This window comes from Euprymna scolopes, chromosome 38, assembly GCF_053919585.1.
Source record: "Euprymna scolopes isolate OS-2025 chromosome 38, ASM5391958v1, whole genome shotgun sequence".
NCBI lineage: Eukaryota > Metazoa > Mollusca > Cephalopoda > Sepiida > Sepiolidae > Euprymna > Euprymna scolopes.
The window spans coordinates 31965119-31988949 of record NC_136519.1 but is presented as its reverse complement, the minus strand read 5'-3'; the positions used below and the strand labels follow the sequence as shown (position 1 = coordinate 31988949).

At 33.2% G+C, this 23831-nt stretch overlaps 1 protein-coding gene across 1 annotated transcript in view; it reads left to right on the top strand.

Moving 5' to 3' along the window:
* The first annotated feature begins 18517 nt into the window (after nucleotides 1–18517).
* LOC145263117 (V-type proton ATPase subunit E-like) overlaps nucleotides 18518–23831 on the top strand; it is a 57852-nt gene continuing 52538 nt past the window's right edge. The window contains exon 1 of the mRNA XM_080120060.1: nucleotides 18518–18683. Within this exon, the coding sequence (XP_079976186.1) occupies nucleotides 18651–18683 (33 nt within the window). The 5' untranslated portion in view covers nucleotides 18518–18650. The remainder of the gene's footprint in view (nucleotides 18684–23831) is intronic.

Here is a 23831-nt window from a genome sequence, read left to right as displayed (position 1 = left end):
TTACTTACCATTAATTTGATTTATGAATTAGTTAATTACCTCTCAGGCTGAGGTACGCTCCCTGGGTTATTACCTAGGACGTCCACCCTCTGAAGACTTGTTTATTACTTGAATGCTGATGAGGATGCCCATGTAATTTTTGCTAGGCCAAGTTGCCCCTCCTTTAGGAGTGCTGGCTGGACATCATCACTTTCTGACCTTGTGTCACATCATGTTGAGGTGCGCAGCATGTAAATATCTACCCTTTAATTATATAAAAAAAATATTGCAACAGTATTGTTCGCCATCTCTGTTGGGGAAGCGCCCCTATTACCAGGAATAATGGACTATTCCATGATGTCACTTCCGGGTACGAGAAGTGGTTTACGAGAGAGTCAAATAGACACGCGAAGCGGATAGTCCTGCCATGAGCAAAGTTATTGTTCAATTACCCCTTTTTATGTATTTTTGTTAATACATATTTATTTAATTACTGTGTTTCCTCGTCAATTATTCAACAACTAACACCACAACAATTTCTGAAAGTAGTTAAGATTGCTGACAATTCAAAATGAGAGAAATTTCCCTATGTATATGTTACATTAAAAAAAAAAATTGATGGATGGACAAAATCTCTATTTGTATAAAATGTGTCATTTCTAAAAGCAGTTTACATCTCTATATCAAAATGAAAAAGATTTCGCATTGTAGCTCTTATGTTAAAAAAAGACAAACAAAATTACTATTTATATAAGATTTTGCTTTATTCAATTTCTCTTGATTTTTAACATCAGTTTTCAGCTGAGTGTTAGTTGAAAGATGTTCTTCAGTGAGGAGTGAGGTTACTGAAATTAAATCGTACACTCACACACTTTTCCTTTTTCTCCTTTTTTCTTTTTTTCTTTTTCCTTTTTTTTCTTTTTTCCTTTATTTTTTTTCTTTTTCCTTTATTTTTTTTCTTTTTTCTTTTTTTTTCCTTTTTTCTTTTTTTTTCCTTTTTTCTTTTTTTCCTTTTTTCTTTTTTTCCTTTTTTCTTTTTTTCCTTTTCCTTTTTCCTTTCTTTCCTTTTTCCTTTTTTTTTTTTAAACTATTCACAACCATATCTTCATTAATTATTTCTTTAATCAGAAAAGTTTTAAATAGAAAACTTGAATTCTAATTAAATTCTTGTAAACTTTTTTTTTAATTATTTTAATGCATTACTCGAGCAAATCATCAATGTTTCCACATTTATCCATAAAAAAAACCCATACATCCTCTCTTCCACCCCTCTTTTTATTTTTATTTTTTTTGGTACAATCTGGTCAAAGGGGATCATTTTCAGAAAACTTCTAAATCTCGTTCATAGACAGGGTTCAAAAAGTGTCGCCGACCTAATAAGTCTCATACTGTCAGCCAAACTCTAACCTCTGTCCCATCGTGGCATCCCTGTGCCTGTTTTACAAATACTTTAATGGTAAGTGCTTGAACGAACTCAAAGCACTAGTACCCCCTTGACATAACTCCCAACAAGCAGCAAAATCCCACCCTTACACTGTAGATATCCCAAGATGCCATGAAGCCTTCTACTAACATAGTTTCTTCCTTTGAACTGCTACACTTTGGAGTTTCCTCCCAGGCTCCTGCTTCCCTTACAGTACTGACGTGCAGAAGTTCAAGCATAATGTGAATGGACTTCTAGCTGCCCAACTCCCTACATAGTATCTCTGCAAATCTAGTCCCAAATAGTAGCCTTTAGAGCTTAGTGGCACTGTACCTTGTTTGGAGTGAAAAAAAAGTTAAAAAAATTTTTTTTTTTTTTTTTTTTTTTTTTTTTTTAAATCGTGTTTCATTCCTGAAGGAAATCACGAGGCTAGCTTGTAATTGTTTTTATATCTAAGTAATGTTTACTCAAACTAACTAACCAGATTTATTGGTTTCATTACCTATTTGTTACATTTTGGAAAGGATATCAGTCTCTAGTTCCAAGACATTTTTATAGCCCCTTTGCTCTGTTATTCCTCGTTAAGGATCCTGACTCTCACATCTCATATCCATTCCAGCCATATTATTATGTAGCTTGGTAGGTATTTATTTCTCTTCCACTGCAAGAACTGTGACACCAGGATCAGAAAGTGGGATTGAGAAGTTAGCGCCTCCGAGGCGGGCACTCTGACCTGCAAAAAAGTGCATTTCCCAGTGACGGCACCTTAAGCGATTAGCAATAAACTAACCCCCTTCTCAAAGAGAGAAGGCAAGGCCTGGGAGGGTGAACCTCCTAGAATTGCACAGAACTTTACTTCCACCGCAAAATTAACAGGAGCCAGATCATTGCAGGAATGATCTAATTTCTTGGTTTGGAGGGGGGGGGGACAGGAAATACCTGTGCCAGCCTAATTATTTTCTTCAAAGTATAGATTACATCTGTGTTTAAAGCTCTGGGGGTGTTGGGTTTTCACAAAATCAATCAGGAAATCAGCAGTGTTAAAAATTACTTTCCCTTGGCAACCAAAAATTTAGTTGTTTTTTTTTTTTATACTGCATTAGAAAAAAGAATGCTTTTGATTATAAAACTGTTGTCTACAGCTGCCTACAGATATTCTGATGTGCAGGTGGGGGGGGGGTTAAGCATATGCTCCTTTCACTCCTGTTTTAAAAGTGCCCTTTTCAGAGGAATGTATTATAGGCCTGTGCCGCCCCACCGAGACACCATTTTTTTTTTTTTTTTTTTTCCCCCCCCTTGATCGCCTGCCCTGAAAAAGTTCTCTGCACGTCACTGCCGATGTACATTGTTGGTGTTGGTTTCTACCTTAGAAAAAAATGGTTGCCTTATATATAACATATTCTTTAGTAATAATTTATTTCATTTAAATGACAGAACTTTTTTACTGTTAAAAATATATTCATATGTTAAAATTTATTAAATTGTTATTAGGTTTTTAAAAAAAAAAAAAGTGTTTTCAACTGTTGAAAGTATATTTATCTCTACTTATATATAAAAGGCACTTTGTTTGTGTGTGAGTTTGTTTGCTATGGATTCCAATATGATCGACCCGATTTTTTTTAAAAAATTGCACACAAATGTTTTCTTTTTCTGGGTGTTTTCTTAGATAGGTTTTGTATAGGAATGCCTCTGATAAGTATCGAAAATAAAAATAAAAATCCTATTAAAGAAGGAACAGTCCGATTTTAACCAAAGTTAACACCCTTATACAGCCTAACATCACAAGTGCATTTGAGAAGTTTATCACTGCACAAGGACCCACTGTATAATATCAGCAGTAGATTCTTTGATAAGGCAGGGACGTGTTCGAAATGAATGTTTCTGTTTAGAGCACAACTGAATCATGATATTGTACTTTTGCATTTTAAACTTTAATTCAAGCCATTATATAAAAATAATTTTATAAAATCAACTGTAGGTTCTCTACAGTGCAATGTATTGGGGACTAAGTTACTGCAGAGAGGCATGTAAAGCTTCACCTGGTGCACTGCAGCGGGTCCTCAACTAGAACAAGCAAGCAATCAATTTGATCGAAAAATAGGTGATTTCACCAATTTCGATGATAAAAGTATGGAGAGTGGAACATTTGTTGATCATAATTCAATCCCAGGCGACGTCGGGTCACCCTGGTAGTTTTTTTTTTTTTTTTTATTAAAATGGAATAATTATTTGAAGCTTTTGGAAATTTAGCAATAGAACAAGGTGCAGATATATATTATCTAATTTTGTTTTTGTCAGAGAGACAAGAGTTGGTGAGTAATTTTTTTTTTTTTTTTTTTTTTTTTTTTTTGCACATTGATTGTTTTATGAGAACACACGATGGACAACAAACAGTGGGGGGGGGGTTAATTGCTAAAAAAGAATGTAATATGAATATGAAGTGATTTTTGTCTGAGAAGGGTTGTATTTCTTAAAAATTAAGAACCAAAAAAAAAAATTTTTGAAATTAAAACAAGATGTAAAATTTTTTTAAGTAGTAGTTTATTTGAAGCAGTATTCAGTGTGTACATGGAGAAAATTTGAATTTATAAAAGTCAATACAATGGATAAACACAAACTAAAGTAAATTAAAATATAATGGCGTAATAAGCTATGCAGATTACAGCATTATATATATATATTTCTGTGGAAATATGATTTTTTTTTTTTTTTTTTCAATTATATTTCACTTTTTATATATAGAAATCCTTAATTTAAGAGGCTCAATCTAATTACAGAGCATATAATAAATAAATGACAAAGTCTATATTCCAAATTTCATGGTGTTGACCATCTTACAATTTATTCCTTTAATTCCATTGAAACTTGCAATTCTTGACAGTAACTGTTTCATAGCGCAAAATCATTCATTTAATTATGATATCAATCAATGAATCTATTCTGCCCTTAACTCATCAGAAGAAATAGCAACTATCCATCAAAAGAAAATAAAATGCATTTGGGCATAAATACAAAATCCGAAAATTGGAAATGAAGTTGCAATTACCTTATTTTATATATATATATATATATATATATATATATATATATATATATATATATGTGTGTGTGTTTATATGTAATTTAACTACTTGGGATACTCATGATATATAAATAAATTACAAACTTATCTTTTAGACAGCTCAATGTTAGTCTTGTGTTACCAATAAAAGACCAAGATTTTTGAAAATGAGTAAATATTTAACGAAAACATTTACATTAATATTTTACATGTATGGTGTTTTTACTTGTGTCAATATGGTTAGATGGAGGATCTATATTGTAAGATTTTGGGAAAACCATCCTTTATCAGACATGTTTGACTTTCATTATTTTATTTTTATGTATGAATTCCTTTTAACCAGATTGTTTTAATTTTTTTTTTTTTACTGCAGTGCAGCATTTTTTAATCTCAACTGTTTTTATTTTAGTTTAACCCACACTTGCGCCTTAAAGATTCCCCATCCAGGGGTACATCATTCTGCCCTCATCCCTCAAATTTCATAATTCATCAAATAAACACAAAAACATAGCAGGGGTCTCAAATTATAGTGATCAAAAAGGCCATTACATGGAGAGTGAGAGAAAAGTGTTGCAGGCCGGAAGGGTGTTATCGTCACCACTGAAGGTGACTTCAAATCTGGTGAGAGGGCGGTGGGGGGGGGGGCTCTGGGAAGAAGGAAGAGCAAACTGATCAAAGCGTGTTTTCTCGCCCGAACATGAGTTTGTATCACTTTCAAGGATAGGGGTAGAAGTGTTTGCTATGTATGTGGGGACAAGATAGAGCTTACAACCCTTCCCTGTAACGGAACCAGAATAGAATACCTAACCTTAAAATTTATTAACTACTCATTTACATCAGGTATAAAAAAAAAAAAAGTCAAGTTCGATAGTGCTAATGCACACCTATGGTAGGTGCAGCTGATGAATGTTTTAAACGTTAGAAAAATATGTGTTAAGAAAAAATGATTTCCGCAAACCACAAAACCCTGGCCCTCAGAATGCTTGTTTGTGATCTCTAATTTGTAGCCTTATATAAGTTGTGTACATATGAGAGAGTTTGTCCATCGGAACATCAAATCCTTCTAGAGATGATGGATGACACATGTTGGGAGTTTGTTTAAAGTGAAACAAGTTTCTGCAAAGCCAGCCTTGTTCTCTCTTATCCCAATCAGCCTAATCACAAACAGTTAAAGGGTAGATGAGATGCAGGTGTTACCAAAAGTGTTGACATCTTTCACATAAATTCACAAATAATCACCCATCTGGTACTGGCCAGGCTCAACATTGGATAACTTCGAACAGGTGTCTCAACGTAATTATGCCATATATGGGCATATATATATATATATATATATATATATATATATATATATATATATATATATATGTTTTGAAAATAATAAGCGGAAGTTTCTCAAGAGCTCTTTCGGCTATCATCTCATCAGGAGAAAATCAATAGCGTACAAAATAATATTATGTCGAAAATAAAGAGTTCTAATGGGGAACTTATTAAATTTAATAAGTTCCCCATTAGAACTCTTTATTTTCGACATAATATTATTTTGTACGCTATTGATTTTCTCCTGATGAGATGATAGCCGAAAGAGCTCTTGAGAAACTTCCGCTTATTATTTTCAAAACTGTATATAAATTCTGTACCTCTAAACATTTATTTTATATATATATATATATATATATATATATATATATATATATATAAAACGGTGGAATATTAAAAAATAAAATTTTGTTTAGTGACATTTGAGTACAATACAAAAATGTTGGATTTCTGCAATGACAGAATTTTTATAAGTTGTAGTTTTTTTTTTAATAGGGAGATTACATAAATATTCCATTTGCATATAGTTATCTAATAGCATAGATTTATTGTTTTTTTTTTGTTTTTGTTTTTTTTTAACATTTTGTAATTTAAATGTGGGGGACAAAGCAAAACATTTGGGGTAAAGAGGAAGGAACATGCTTTAATAGTTTATTAGCATATTTTTTGTTACCTTTTTTTTTTTTTTCATAGTATTTTTTTTTTTTTTTAATTTAATGGTTTTCAAAATTTTTTTTCACAATTTGAATCAATATTTTTTATCTATTTCTTGAAATTAGAAGCAAAAAAATAATTTTATAATTTGAAAATTTAATATTGAAGTGTTTTATAACAATGTTTCTTCGTTTTTTTCTTTTTTATATAATTTAAATTAAGCCAGTGATTTTTCTGATTTCATTCATCATTTTTTCTAATTTAGCAAAAAGAAATGAAAAATGTTATATATATATATATAATGGCTTTTTCATTTATTTTTAACTATTAATAAAAAAAAAACTTTTCCAATTTAAGGCAAAATTGATTTATGATGTAAATTATAAGTTTTAATTTCATTAGTTTTTTTTTTTTTTTCACTTTATGGGAACATAGCATTTTTTAGTATTTTTTTTTTATGGACATCTTTTTTTATTATGCAAATCAAAGAAGCAATTGTTTTGTTTTTTGTTTTTTTAATTTAAAACAAGTTGACTTGTATCCCTTCTAACTTAAAATTCCATTTTGGTTTTTATTACTTGTTACAAATAAATGAATGAATTGTTTTGCTTGTTTGTTTTGTTATTTTAAGATAAGAAAAATCTGAAGCTCTCGGGTATGAGGGTGGAGAGGAAGCAGGAAGACATGTAAACTATCAGTTGAATGGATGCCAAAATGTCTATCAGATTTGAAAAATGCAGATTTTCTTACATCACAATGTTAAACTTTCAAAGTGCTCGGAGTTGTTGGCCCTATGCCAAACAAGTCTTTATAATTATTATTATTATTACTATTTTTATTTATTTCAATTTTTTTTTTTTTTTTTTTTTTTTTTTACTCTTGATGTAAATTTTATCTTTAAAACAATTATTTCAGCAAATACTTTGTTGAAAGCATTTAGTTATGAAAAATAAAATAAATGCTTAATTATATTGTGTTCTCTTTTTTTATGTGTATGTCTGTTTGTCATTTACAAATTTTTAAGCTTCACTCTAACAATCATTGACTTAAAAAAAAAAAAAAAAATTTGCAAATAATTCTTAATTAATAAAATGTTCTTTTTCAAAACCGATATGCAAATTAGTTAACCTTGTGACTTGATATGTCTCAGAAAGGGATATATTTGTCCAAAGTAACTAATTGGTCTTGGCTACAGTAATCTATTAAGTCACCTTAATGAATACATCCGGGTTCTTCCACACAAGTGAAAGCTGGAACAAAGGCCAAAACAACAAACTCTTCCAAATTATGCCTATACTTAAAAAAACCGATTCGATCTCAGAAAAGCATATAAAGAAGTAGTCTTATCATGTATTTGGATAGAACACACATACATACATAACTCACTCTTACATGCTAAAAATTGAAGAACCTCCCAAATGTATATCATGTCACGAACCTTATATGGTGAAACACTTTTTACTTGACTGCTATGAGCTCACACAAATTCGTCAACACTATTGTCAGGTCACAAACTTTAAAGAACTCTTCGAAAAAAAAAAAACCCAAAAAAACACTAAAACCATTCTAAATTTCCTAAAAAAAACAAATCTTTACCATAAAATATAAATACCATTCAATAACAAACTATATCAAAACTTTACTCAAATATACCAAGTGAAAATCAAATCCGTGCAGTTGTTGGATACTTGGCCAAGAGAAAAGAGGGGGGGGCTATAAAGAATTTAAAATATCTCTGCTACCAACCAATCAGAAACCAGAATTGCTCCATAAACATTAAACCTTTTCTGTAGTAACTTCGCATGTGTTTTCTTCGTGTCAACATCTGAAGAATCTTTTGTTCTTTCTACTGAGAACCAGTCACCTTCAGGACTTGTGTAGAACACCTAACCATCGGAAACTGTGCTGAAACTAAACATGGCTTACAACTCTTCTAATGGTCATATTGTCATTTTCTCTCATTGTCGGTTGTCGAACGAACGAATGCACAAGTAAAAAAGCAAAATAAAATATGCTTCACATATATGCCGATCGAACCCTGAGTGTGTGCTTCTACATGCTAAGGATCACATCTACATCTTGTTGAGGCTGGGTTCGCCTGTTGTTCTCAGTTCACCTTGATCTCCCAAAACTTTTTTGACCTGGCCCAAGCCACGATCTGTCTACAACAGTCTGCACCTCTAGAACTGAACTGAACTGCCATAAGCATCCAACTCAACTCTGACTATTGTCAACTGGACCATCGCTAAATGTAATCTTGTTAAGTCTGGAGTGTTTTTGAAGACAGAGAGGGGAGTGACAAAAAGAATAAAGTGTTCAGGATAGCTAAACAGATGGGAAAGACAAATATCGACATTGTTAGATGGAAGTGCATTTAAAATGATAATAAACAAATGAAAAGAACAAGAGGGTGTGTAACTATGAAATATTGATTACAGAAAGCATTAAAAAAAAAAAAAAAAGTGGGAAATGCTAAAGGACACACTGGTGGAGGTAGCAGATCAGAATTGTGCATATGTAACAGACCACAGCAGCCATTATGCAAATATGAAATGACGTCACTATAAGGAAAAAGGAGAGAGAGCCAATTAAAGAAGATAATCACACTAGAGAGGTGGGTGACATCACAGCCGTAACGTTATTCTTTGCGGTTTAATGAGTGTACGGTGGTCAATGGGACAATATTGTAGTGGAAATTTGATAAATTAGATTACTTAAGAGGGCGGCTCATCAAGAACTTGTTTTTTTTTTTTTGTTCTTTTTTTTTTAAAAGGGAATCACCACTTATCAAGGCTCATATGCCACTCAAGGATAAGGGTTAATGAGTGTACAATGGTCAAAAGGACAATATCATAGTAATTATTAGAAGTATAAATTTGGTAAAATTGGATTACTTAAGGGAAACGGCTCATCAAGAACTTGTTCACATTGGACTTGAAGACAGCCACATTGTAGTCAGCTGGAAAGCAGGAAAACAGAACAGAGTTCCACAGGTGTGCAGTTCTAAGAAAGAAACTTTGTTCATGGAATCCACATTTAAGTTTAGGCACAAATAAAGAGTGGAGGAAATTATTGATAGTGGTTTCAACTAGATGAGTGTTTTTCGTGAAAGTTTGCTAAGAGGGGACCATAGATCGGAGCTCAGGCGAGCACTTGCCATGAAAATAATGATAGAGCAGAAGCAGGCTCATGTCTCCTGTGGGAAAGAGGTTGCAGGGAAGAGAAAAGGGCATTCCCTGCTAGGCTATGAAGTTTATTTTGAACTGTCAAAGCAGGATAAGATGCTTCCAGCAGCTCCTGCACAGATGTGGCAACAGTATTCCATACTAAGACGTATTTGGCTCTTATACAGGTAGAAAATTGCATTGGCAGTGAGATATCTACTGGTGTGGTAAAATGATTCAGCTATTTTTCCAGTAACCTTGGCAACGGATTTGATGTACGTGTTCCATTTCAGATCAAGAGTAAAGGTCAAACCAAGGAGCTTGCAAAGGAATGAAATTAAATGAAATGTAAAGACAAAGGAAATGAATTTTTCACTTGAATAAATTACTATGTTTTGCATACGAATAGTTTCGCAGCTGTAAATGAGGACTTTTATTTTTTACAAAGGAGTCACCACTTATCAAGGCCTAGAGGCCACTCGAGTATAAGGATTAATGAGTGTACAGAAGTCAATGGGACAATATCAGAGTAATTGTTAGTAGTGGAAATTTGGTAAATTGGATTACTTAAGGGAATGGCTCATCAAAAACTTGTTTATGTTGGACTTGAAGACGACCATATTGTAGTCAGTTGAAAAGCAGGAAAACAGAACAGGGTTCCACAGGCATGCAGTTCAAAGAAAGGAGCTTTGTTCATGGAATCCACGTTTAGGTTTAGGCACAGATAAAGAGTGGGGTGAATTATTGATAGTGGCTATTAAAAGTTTGAAAGAATTTTTTTTAAATATCAAATAGCTAAAAATGAAACTGTTGTTTGAAAAAAAGAAAGAAAAAACTAATGGAGAAAAGAAATTGAACTACTAAAAACAATTTTTTAGGAAAAATTTGGAGAAGAAGGGTTTTTCTATTGTAGTACTGAGCATCAACAAAGCTAATTTCAGTATGCAATTCGATGAGTGGTGCGGATTGCACCCTGGAAGCAGTCGATGGGTTACGAGAGAATTGAACTTCCTAATATGCAATGCAAAGCTTATTGAGGGGAAAGTGAATTGCAAATGCATACACAAGTGGACATTACATCCTAGACCAGGGGTCAGCAACCTTTGGCTTTCGAGTGAATTTTGCTTCAAGCACAAAACAAATATAAACAAACCAAACCACAATGACAAAATTTTATTTAAATTTATCCGGGAACATTTCCCGGGCTCCCAAAATCAACAAAGATTTGACCAGTCTTGTAATGACCTGCTATTGGGATTTTCCCAACTATAGATGGTAACAAAAATAATGTGACGTCGACAAGAAGGAAGAAGCACAACACAAGTGAAGTTGTTATAAAACTTGTATTAATAGGAAAGAGAAGGAAGAAATAATGTTTCTTTGCAAAAACAGTCGCATTTGCGGAACTTATCTATGAATCGTCCTTTTAACGTTGTTTGTTTTCTGTGGAGTTTGGCCGGGTTGAGGTAAAAAAAAGGGGAAACCTTGAATTCTTTGGTGCTGCAATTGCTGTCAAAAGTCTAGCCAAAACCACTATCAATAATTTCCCACACTCCTAAACCTAAATGTAAATTCCATAAACAAAGCTTCTTTCTTAGAACTACACGCCTGTGGAGCCCTCTTCCAATTGCCTGCTTTCCAGCTGACTACAGTCTGATTGTCTTCAAGTCCAACGTAAACAAATTCTTGATGAACCGTCCTCCTAAGTAATTCAATTTACAAAATTCCCACTACTTATGTTTACTACGCTATAATCACATTGACCAATGTATATCCATTAACCCTTATCCTTGAGTGGCCTCCGGGCCTTGATAAGTGGTGATTCCTGTGTAAAAAAAAAAAAAAAAATTGATCTATCTATATACTATACTCTACTATTATATAAAAGGAACTTTGTCTCTGTGTGTGTGTTTGCATGTGTGTGTGAGTTCGTAGACTCCGAAACGGCTAGGCTGATTTTTATGATCACATGTACTTTATGTATCTGGCAGTGTTCTTAGACAGGTTTTGTGTCAGAATATCTTCCAATAAAAGAAGGAACAAGCAATTTTGACCAAAATAACACCTTATTACAGCCTAACATCACAAGTGCAATTGAGAAGTTTTTTTACCGCACAAGCAGAAAGGCCCGACATATAAAACAACAGTAGGTTCCTTGAGATGACAGAGGTGCGTTCAAGATTAATGTTTGTTTAAAGCACAAGTGAACCAGAATACTTGACTTTTTTTATGTTAAAATTAAATTCAAACCATTATCACCGCACAAGCAGAAAAGTCAGGCATATAAAATCAACAGTAAGTTCTTTGATATGACAGGGGCGTGTTCGAAATGAATGTTTCTGTTTAGAGCGCAATTGAACCATTATACTTGTCTTTTGCATTTTGAACATTAATTTAAAAATAATTTTATAAAATAAACAGGTTCTCTACAGTGCAATGTAGACTACAATGTATTAAGGACTAAATCATTACAGCGAGGCATGTAAAGCTTACTCCTGGTACACTACGATGGGTCCCCAACTTGATTGTAAAATGGGCGATTTCACCGATTTCAATGACAATAAAAATATGGGAGTGTGAAACATTCGTTGATCATCATTCAACCCTGGGCAACGTCGAGCCCCCTTGCTGGTATTTAATACTTGTTTTCTTCAACAGAAATTTTATTAACATATTCAATAACATTGTTTTCCTCCATGACAATGTAACCAAAGCTGTTTGGCCCTCCTACTATAATCAGCTTTTTGGCTCTCATACTCTAAGAAATTGCCCACCTGTCCTAAATGCAAATTAACTTCTTTTATCTTCTCTTCATTTTTTTCTGTATGTTTAATCGAGGAGCAGAAATGCATGCTACAAACGACAGACCTGCAATGGGGAAATATTAGGCTGAGAAGAAAGTTCTTGCGGAATTTTTAATTTTGATTTCAAATGATGTATTTTCAAATGTATAATACCTTTACTTTATATATCATTTTAAAGAGCGTTTGTCACACTCATTTAAATTACAATCTTTTTTAAACAATTATGTCTATTTTACAGAACATTGAATAAGGTTTGTTTGTTTGTTTTTGTTCTACGGCATATCAACCCTTTTCAGGTTATTTAACGGCAAATCCAGTGATTTTGAAGAACAATTTTTTAATAGAGTATATTTGTTTTTTTTAAGTCAGTTTCTATTCAACCCATAGTTGGGACCCTAACAGGTACTACCACTCCGGTTCATAGTGGACCTGGGAGCAATGGCAGTTAAAGGGTGACTCCACAGTCCCCAAAGCCCACAAGCTGGGGCCTCACCATCGGATATAGTTTAAGGTCATATCCAGGACCGAATACAAGATGGAAAAAAGCAAATTCACACAATTTTCTTATTTCAGTTCAAGCTAAGCCGAAAAGCTGCTGAAACAGCTTGCGATATCAACAAAGCGTTTAACCCAGGAACCACTACTGAATGCACAGCACAATGGTGGTTTAAGAAATTTCGTGGCAGTGACAAGAGTCTTGAAGATGATGAGCGTAGTGGTAAGCTATTGGATGTTGACAACAATCAATTAAGAGCCTTAGTCGAGCCAATTCACACAGAACTGTTTGAGAACTTGCTTCTGAATTAGATGTAAGATATATAACGATTTCCAACCACTCGAGAGAGATCGGAAAAACATAAAAACTTGAGAAATGAGAAAATATTTATCTAAATCGTTTGTAGAATATGTTTGTAATTTTTCATTTTTTTTTTTTATATTCCTATAGTAAAATAAGTTATATCGTTTAAATATAATCATATTATCTATCTATCTATCTATCTATCTATCTACTCTACTCTATTATTATATAAAAGGAGCTTTGTCTCTGTGTATGTGTGTGTGTGTGCGTGTGAGAGAGAGAGAGTTCTGTACAGACTCCAATACTTTATGTATCTGGCAGTGTTCTTAGATAGGTTTTGTGTCAAAATATCTTCGATAAGTATCTATTTTTGACTAAAATAACACCTCATACAGCCTAACATCACAACGGGAAAAATGTTTATCGAAAAGAAAAGACGACCAAATCAATTGAAAACAAAAAAACTTTTGATAAGTAGGATGAATTGATCAAAAAGAAGGAGACGGCAAAGATTGGCACGGAGTAACCAGGATGTTCTGTGCTTTTTGTTGTTATGTTGGGTTCATTTTAGTGGGGATTAATGATGCATAAAGAAATGAGAGTAGTCTGAATAATCCAATCAACACAAATTATCAATCATTATCTAAAACTTTCTGAAAGATAAAATATAGGTTAAGATTGGAATACAGATGTTAGTGTGCTTTTGGAATTCAAAGCTGAGTTTGTTTTGACCTGCTATGAGTTATGAGGTTCATTTTGGTGAGGACTAACAGTGTATAAAGAAATGAGTGTAGAGGTCAGATAATCTCAGGATAGAACAGAAATAAAGTAAGCAACGTAAAATAATTTTTGTGTTTCATATTTTATTTGTAATCAAACCTGCTTAACGAAAGTGCTTTTTTTATACCGGATGCGGCAGAAATATCTCCCACATTTTGACATTCGATCTTCCTAGTCGCACTTGTGCAGTTTATGAGCAATCATTAATTTGTATGGATGGAACTGCATATCAATGTGTAGAATTCTTCTGACTGTTTGATCAGACAACCCCAAGGCCAAAGCATGTTGGTTGGTTGGTTGTTTTTGTTTTATGGCATATCAACCCTTTTCGGGTTATTTAATGTCGAATCCAAAGATTTTGAAAAAAAATTTTTTTTAAATAGAATATATTTGTTGCTTTTACGTCGGTTTCTATTTAACCCATTGTTGGGACCCTAACAGGTACTACCACTCCGGGTCAGAGTGGACCTGGGAGCAATGGTAATTAAAGGGTGGCTCCACACTCCCCAAAGCCCGCAAGCTGGGGCCTCACCATTGGATATAGTTTAAGGTCATATCCAGGACCCCCATTGAGGGACTTTTACCCTCTGCAGGGGGGCAGTCGGCATATTCTAATGCCCCACCGACAGGGCCAGCCAAAGCATGTTTGCGGGCTGAACGTGTAAGAAACTGAGTAACTTCAAAGCCTAAATGATCGAAGAGTAGATTCAGCGCCTCCAAAATATAAATTATTTTGAAATCTTTAGTACTCGTGCAGTTTATGAACCGTGCTGAAATCTAAATTTTAGTATTTAGAAAGCCGTTTTTAACATATGATAGGGTGGAGCTTTGTTATTTATTCTGTAGTTTCACCTAACAATTTAATAAACAAGACCCCGTGAAAAATTGAATTTGGTACTTGTGCAGTTTACAAATCGTGCTGAAATAATTTTATTATTTAGAAAGCTGTTCGTAATAAGAGAGGGGAAGCGGGGGGGGGGGGCTTCTGAACTATTCTGTACTTTCACCTAATAATTTAATAAACAAAGGACATCGTAAAAAGTACCAAACCTGTAGCTCTGAAATTTACAACCTATAGCTGTGTTGATTTTCTATCTGGAACAGCATCGTGCCGTCATAGCTTGTAATGAACTTGGAAAGATCTCTGTGCTGCAGTTACAGATACACCATTCTTGAAAAACATTTCTATGGTAAAAGTATGATGTGTACCATATATATGGTTCGATAAAAGCAAAATAATATCTAAACAAAAAATGACAAGTTATTAGTTAAATGAAAACATCATCGGCATTTGCATAAGTTCATTAGCAACATATAGTTGAAAGTTTAAAATGTGAGAGGTATTTCTGCCACACCCTATATAATAAATGAATTTACCGACTGAAGAAAGCTAGTAACCGTTGCTTTTCAGTTTTATGTAACATTTGGTCTTGGTCTTGGTCTTGGTGTGGCATTCATCTCAGATTGATTAAGCTGGCTCCTTCCAATGAATTTACCGCATCTCACCCAAAAGCTGACCAAGCTCAGCGATCTATTGCCAACACTGACACTATCAACAGCCAGTCACAGTTCCAATGGAAAACACTATAGATTGTCCAACCCAGAATCAGTTCGGTACCTTGCTTAACCATTCCGAGGCAAACAATAAGCGTCACTTCTTCCAGCTCCAAGGAAGAACTGGATTGATGGCTTCTTGAGATTGCCTCATTTACAGTGGAGGACATAACCAATCAAGAAAAAAGCTAGTAACCGTTGCTTTTCAGTTTTATGTAACATTTGGTCTTGGTCTTGGTCTTGGTGTGGCATTCATCTCAGATTGATTAAGCTGGCTCCTTCCAATGAATTTACCGCATCTCACCCAAAAGCTGACCAAGCTCAGCGATCTATTGCCAACACTGACACTATCAACAGCCAGTCACAGTTCCAATGGAAAACACTATAGATTGTCCAACCCAGAATCAGTTCGGTACCTTGCTTAACCATTCCGAGGCAAACAATAAGCGTCACTTCTTCCAGCTCCAAGGAAGAACTGGATTGTTGGCTTCTTGAGATTGCCTCATTTACAGTGGAGGACATAACCAATCAAGAAAAAAGCTAGTAACCGTTGCTTTTCAGTTTTATGTAACATTTGGTCTTGGTCTTGGTCTTGGTCTTGGTGTGGCATTCATCTCAGATTGATTAAGCCGGCTCCTTCCAATGAATTTACCGCATCTCACCCAAAAGCTGACCAAGAAGGAAGAACTGGATTGATGGCTTCTTGAGATTGCCTCATTTACAGTGGAGGACATAACCAATCAGCATCTGCATTGGTATCCGGTGGCCTCTTGGTTTCTCCTACCCATGTGTCTGTGAAAATTCTGCAGCAAGCAAGAGTATTTTTCTTTTCCCCAACAGGGATAGCTTTCATGGCGTGGAAACCGCTTGTGTAATTCAAATTCCTTTGATACTCTGATTTATGAATTAATTGAGTACACAGAATGCAACCGATGCTATGGTGTATGCCAGAACCAACACATTCGCTGTTCCGCCAATGCGAGTGTCAAATCAGCTAGCTGAGTTATGTAACATTGCATTGTACATGACTTTGTGACACATAACTATCAGGAGTAATATAATGCATTTGACCATTTGAGGAAATTTACAAGATTTCGAAAAAATGTCGGCACAATAAGCTAATCTAGAAAAAGTGCACATTACTGCAACTTTAGTGCAATGCATAGATGCATGCTGAAAACGACAGCTTTACAATTAAAAAAATATTTAAATAAAAGAAAAGACCACTGAAGAAATTGGCTGGCCTCTTTGAAATAATAATGTCTTCTTGAATGCAAGCTGAGAAATCAAACCATTTTAGTTTCTATAGAATTAACTGGAAACTCGTGATGGGACAACTCCAATATTTTTCTGACTCTGATACAGTTACCATTTTAAATATTTAGCTGCAGAGTTGTTTTTTCCAAAGAGGATCGGATTACTATAAATACCTGTGTAATATGTGCATATACAGGGTGACCCCCCCAAAAAAACAAAAAACATAGAAAGTATATCTAGAACATATGCTGTAGAACGAAGAAAAAAAGGCCAAAGACCCAAGTGTTTTGATGTGATGTTTTGAATATAATAAACTAGTTATGACCAAAGTTTCATTTCATTTGGACAAGACACTAAGAAACGGGGCCTAATTAGAGTTGGGGCCCATTTTTTTGTGTGTGTGGGGGGGTCACCATGTATTTTTGGAAATGTAAAAAATTAGTGTTGGGACGATTAATCGGAATCGGGAATCAGAAAAAAAAATACAAATTTGGGGTATCGGAATCAAAAAAATTGGTGCCTATTTTCTGATGCCTTGTTCCAGATATGACCAGCTTTATAAGTCGTTCTTCTGTTTCTTGGATATCTCGGAATTTGCGCTTTAATGTCTGCAATTTAAATCTGGCTAGAAAGTGATTGAAATTCTGATTCCCTTTTGTTTCTACCTTTCTGAACTAAACTAAACAGATGGAATGTGTTAGATATATACGGGCGATATTTCAAAACACAAAACGAAACGACACCATGACATGCTACATCGTACAATAATGCATAGGATGCCATATTACATTGTTTTCGTCATATCATGCCCTTACAAACGTATTGACTGACAACCTGGTTTTGTCAAGTTCAAATCTAGTTCGTTCTGCAGAAACACTTTCACTTAGGATGTTAACCTTCATGTATTATTATCGAATCAATTGTCTATCGATTATTATATTGTACCCAATATATAGTAGTGATTTCAAAAGTTAAAAAAAAAAAATGATTTGGTGCCTAAAGATAGAATCGAAACCAAAACATATAGTACTCCAGCCTTAGTCCTTACTGTTTGAGCTATTATCAGATGGATAACGTTAAAATTTAATCAACTTTAACGTATAGATGTATACTTGTGCATTCGTAAGAGCACTTTTAAGTCCACTTATGCCTGACAAGTTCTATTTTTTTTTTTTTTTTTTTTTACCCTTTAATAGCTATTTTTACCGGCTAAAAAAACCAAATCGAATTTGCTCCACAGGTTTAAATCCCCTATATATCAAGTTTCAATTTTGTAGACGCAAAATTTGGGAGAGGAGTTTGGTAGAAACGGTTTTTCAGACACTTTCTTTTGTTGCCTCAGACAGATAAACAATATATATATATATATATATATATATATATATATATATATATATATATATATATATATATATATATATATATATAATTTATTGAAAGGGTTGGATCATATTTGTCATCATAATGGGAGAGTGTTCTCGCTGGATAGAAAAATACGAATGTTTTTTTTTTTTTTTTTTTAAAGGTAGCTAAGGAAGGCAGACTTATCTCCCTTGAAATAATATCATGTCTTGTTTTGGGCAGTTTATACTAAAAATAAAATACATTGTTTTAATTGATAAGCTGTAAATATTATTAATTATTGTTAAATGATAAAACTATTTTATATTAAATAATAATAATAAAAAAAAAACGTATTTAGAATTTAAAAACGACTGTATCGACATTTCTCCCGTCATCCTCTGTTCTGCGGAGGTGAAGGTCAAAGTTGATCACGAGAAAATAATACTCTTTCTATTTTGTCGTCTGTCTCCTTCGTATTCTCGCAACTTTTTTTCCAATAACAACCGCAAAGATGTCTTTAAGCGATGCCGACGTCCAAAAACAGGTGAGATTAGTTAATAATTAATCGTTTAATTATATTTTCCGTTGTTTAATGGTCGTAAGTCATTACAATAAAAAAAAAAAAGAGAGAGAAACGATTTTGATGTATTCTTGTTGCTTTGGTCGGGTTCAGTAAAAATGGTCGAGTTTTTTGTTTTTACTTAAACAAAAATGGATAAATTATTTTAATGGTGTTAAATTTGGGGTTTTAATAAGTTTATTTATTATTTCATTAAATTTCTGTTAAATTTAACAGTTAATTAATCGATTTTAATCCCATGTAACTCTTAAAAACCTACATGATCGAAGAGTAGATGCCGCCGCCCCCTCAAAAATATAAATTATTTTGAAATCTTTAGTACTTGTGCAGTTTATGAACCGTGCTGAAATCTAAATTTTAGTATTTAGAAAGCCGTTTTTAACATAGGATAGGGTGGAGCTTTGTTACCTATTTTGTACTTTCACCTAACAATTTAATAAACAAAAGAGGTGCTAGTGCACTTACTGATCCGCGCTATTTTTTAAATCCTATTTCCATTAATTAAATTAATTAAAGTTTTATATGTTTTTTTTTTTAATTCAATTGTAAGGTATAGAATAGGTACAAAACACCCTCCCCATGTTAAGAATGGTTTTTAAATAATAACGTTATTTCAGCACGGATCAATAAGTGCACTTGCACTAGTACCGCAAAAGACACCGTGAAAAATTGAATTTGGTACCTGTGCAGTTTACAAATTGTGCTGAAATAATTTTATTATTTAGAAAGCCGTTCGTAATAAGAGAGGGGACGCGCCACGCGGTGCTTCTGAACTATTCTGTACTTTCACCTAATAATTTAATAAACAAAAGACACCGTAAAAAAAAAAAATAAATAAAAAAAAGTACTAAATGCACTTATTGATCCGTGCTGAAATAATAATGTTATTATTTTAAAGCCATTCTTAACATGGGGAGGGTGTTTTGTACCTATTTTATACTTTAACCTTACAATTGAATAAAAAGCATATAAAACTTTAAACTTGGAAATACGATTTAAAACATAGCGCGGATTGGTAAGTGCATTAGTACCAGAAATGAATTTAACTTGAAAATCTACAAAAAAAAAAAAAAAAAAAAAATGTCCAGATTATTACTAAGAAATTTAATACCGAAAAAAAAAAAAGAAGAAACGAGAAGAAAAAAAACTGAGTGAAGAAAAGGAAAAAATATACCCGGATATTCCGGTATAAATGTTTTTGTTTTGTTTTGTTTTTTAAGAACTGACATTATTGAACTTTTGACGCATCCTTTTTTTAAGTGTATAGTTTTCTTCGTTTTAATGACTTCATTCACAGCAACAGCACTTGGTGTGTGTGTGTGTGTATATATATATATATATATATATATATATATATATAGTCTGGTTGTCCCACTGAAAACTTACCTGCAAAGGGTGTTTATCCCGAAAGCCGTTCTTAACATGGGGAGGTTGGGGTGATTATTCCGAAAGCCGTTCTTAACGTGGGGAGGTTGGGGGTAATATCCCTAAAAAGCAATTCTTTCAGTGGGACAACCAGACCATCACATTGACCATATATATATATATATATATATATATATATATATATATATATACGCACACGACACGACGTATGTAGGCTGGGTTTGATTTTTAGATAGCCCATAGTGGTTGATATGCCGTAGAACATAAACAGTCAAATTAAAATTGTTTATAAAATGTGTATCTATTAAACATTTATAATTTATGGTACGTGCATTTGCATTAATGGCGAAAAAAAAGATAGTGGGACAGTTTTAAAAGCCGGTTTATCATAATTTTTTTTGTAAGTTTCCGACTACTTTTTTTATTGTATTTGAAAGATTAAAGCCTAAAGTTAATTTCCAAAAAGGGAAAAAAAATTTTATTTTTACACGTGAAAAAAAAAAGTTATAATGAAAAGTTTTCACGGCGACTTTCGGAAACTGACAAATTCAGCTAAATTTTGAAGTTAAATAAATTCATTGTAAAAATCCCTTGAAATATAGACATTATTTTTCTGGATTATTTCAAAGACAGTAAAGTCCTAAAATATTGAATTAAATAATAAAAAACCCACCTTGTTAGTACAAAAATTAGCTTAATTAGCCCCCAAAAGCGAGAGATTCTGACTTCGCACAATGAATAATTTATAGCTATTTTGCACATACCTATTCATATATATGTATATATTCATCGAGTTTTAGTGATTGAATGAATTTAAAAAATTTTTGAAGTGAAAAGTTTGAGTTTCATATCAAAGATTTTTATTTTTCTAAGTAAGACAAAGAATACATTAAAAATTTTATCTCCTTATCCTATAGGGTTTCGATGTCTACCATCTCTTCAGAGGAGAAAATATTAGCAGATAGCTATAATGGTGTACATCCTATTTGCTAAAGTCAGTGAGACATGGAAAATCATAATTAAAAATTGACTAATTAAAAGTCATAGGGTAAGGGACTTTTAATTAGTCAATTTTTAATTACGATTTTCCATGTCTCACTTACTTATATTTGTTTTGTTTTTTTGGCAACTTTTTCATACCTCTGTGTATTGAAAAAGTTGCCAAAAAAACAAAACAAATATATAACAAATAAATGTTACCAAAGGCAAGATAAGTTACTTTTCTACCTAACTCAGTAAATTTTTGGTGTTTTTAATTACTTCTAGAAACCCACTCATAAATGTTACCATGATATTTATTGTTTGTTTTATTTTATTTATTTATTTTTTTGAAGTGATTATCGAGTCTGCAAAGACATCGCAACCATCTTTCCTTCTTCTCCAGCAGCGTTCAACATTACTTGTTTTTCGAACTGAATAAACATGTTACATTAAATAAAAACACTAAAAACTTATCCGGTTAGGTAGAAAAGTAACTTATCTTGCCTTTGATAACATTTATTTGTTATGTATTTGTTATTTTGACCACTTTTTTTGTACCTCTGTGCATTGTAATACAAACCCGAAAAATCCAGCTTTCAAAAAAAAAAAAAAAAGACACTCTGGATTAGAACAAAAATTTAAATAGCCTCGGTTTTGAAGGAATTCTTCTTCACTGACTGAGGACAGAATAAGTGCAGCTTTAAAACATACATTTTATTCCTAGCCAAAAAGTCAAGGGAGTCATTGTTTTGGTACTTGTGCAGAATACGGATCATGCTATGATTTTTAAAGTTTAATTCAATTTTTAGTGTTTATTAAATTAAATGAAATTACAGAATTACACCCGGTTAAGAATGGGTTTCTAACGTTAGGTCCTTGTGTAGATTGGTGATCTTTTAAACCAACGCATTTCAGGTGAAAACATTACGTACTTGCGTGTCATGTCAAAATTAGTATAAATTCCAAAAAATTACGAAAAATGATCTAGTAGAAAATGTGTTAGATGCATTTCTTACAAAAAAAATCAGACACAATTACGTTCTGTTTACAAATAACAGACCCTTAATTTAAATCAAGGGAGCTAAGTTAGTTTGTCATACTGAATTGGTTGCACAACTCTTCCATATTAAAACGTACGATAAAACTCGATAATTCGATAACTTTTATTTTTACTTGCAATTATTTTTCTACTCTATCAATTTTTTTGAATTTATATTAGTTTTGACATGACACCTAAATATTTAATGTTTTCACCTGAAATGCGTTGGTTTCACAAAACCAATCTACATAAGCGGCCGTTATTATTTCAGCACGGTCCGTATATTCTGCATAAGTACCGTTATTTCTGCAACTGTTTTCTGTGAAAATTAAGTCAAATTTTATTTATTTTATTTAGACTGTTTTTTTTTTTCCATTCTCGCCAAAACGGTGTCAAGAGTTTTTCTTGTACACTTGACCCAAGAATTAAAATCAACGTTTGAACAGATGAAAACTTTCTTTTCCTTTAATATTTTCAGCCCACCAACAACCACCTGTGAAATCCAAACACACCTGGTGTCATTTCACAGTATTTTTTGTCTGAGTATTAACAATTAATAACAATTTATTCTTATTATTGAATGATCCTTTTTTTTTTTTTGACAAAAGCAGTAAAATAAATAAATAAAAAAAAAAACTGAAAATGTATTGGTGTCTGTGTAATGAATAAAATAAATGTGCTCCAATCTCTGATTCCTCCTTGTAAAGCTTTCACTGAGTGTTACAACATGGTCATCTTCAAATCTAATATCACTAAACACTCATTATAAACCATCATTGGGTCATCAAATTTTATTCGTTCCATTCATTATTTTCCAAACTAAACACCTTGAATATATAAAGAGCTTGGAGCATAAAAACTTTTTTCCAAAATTACCAGATTCAGCATTAAATAATCCAGAAAGGGTTGATATGCCGTAAAACAAGACAACTAAAATAAAATATGCCGTAAAACAGAACAACTAAACAACTATTCATTATTTTCAATCCTCTCAAAATATTCATTTTTCAGCTATCAATCTATCTCATTAAACCTTGTCCTCGAATAGTTTTTATCATTGATAAGTTGTGATTCCTAAAAAAAAAATGCTTTGTCTTTATTGTTCGATCTATCATCAATGACTCCTGCAGATCACAATGAACTGATCACTCCAGCCCCATTCAGTTGTAGCTTGTCAATCAGTTAAGCAGGTGCTTGTCCATTGGTCGTCCATCCTTCAGGCAAGGCGGCTGACCCACCTTTTCTTTAACTTGTCTGCCAAATTAATCCTATTTACCATCCTGGTTACTGCTCCAGTCAGCTCATTGGATGATGACCATGTGACTCTGATAGCATGCTCGGTTGAATAACTTCTACTCGGTGGTTAGGATAATCAAGTTAACCTCTGATCTATAGAGCTTGACCAGCAACACGCTCCTGTTGAATAGGTGTTATTTACTTCCTTCCCACCATAGGAAGATGTGACACAAGGTCTGAAGATGGAGGAGAGTCAAGCCAGTGCCCCTAAAGGAGGAATGCTCTGGCCTATTATAAATTGCCTAAACAGCCCTGTTGGCATTATCTAGTTGGGACACCTCAGGCGGTAAGCAATAAATTTACTTCACTTGCAAGATGGGAGGCAATGGCCTGGGGAAAGTGGACCTACTAGGACTGCACAGGACATCAAGTGTTTCTCAGTCATCAGGAAAAAGGCTATTTCAAAAATG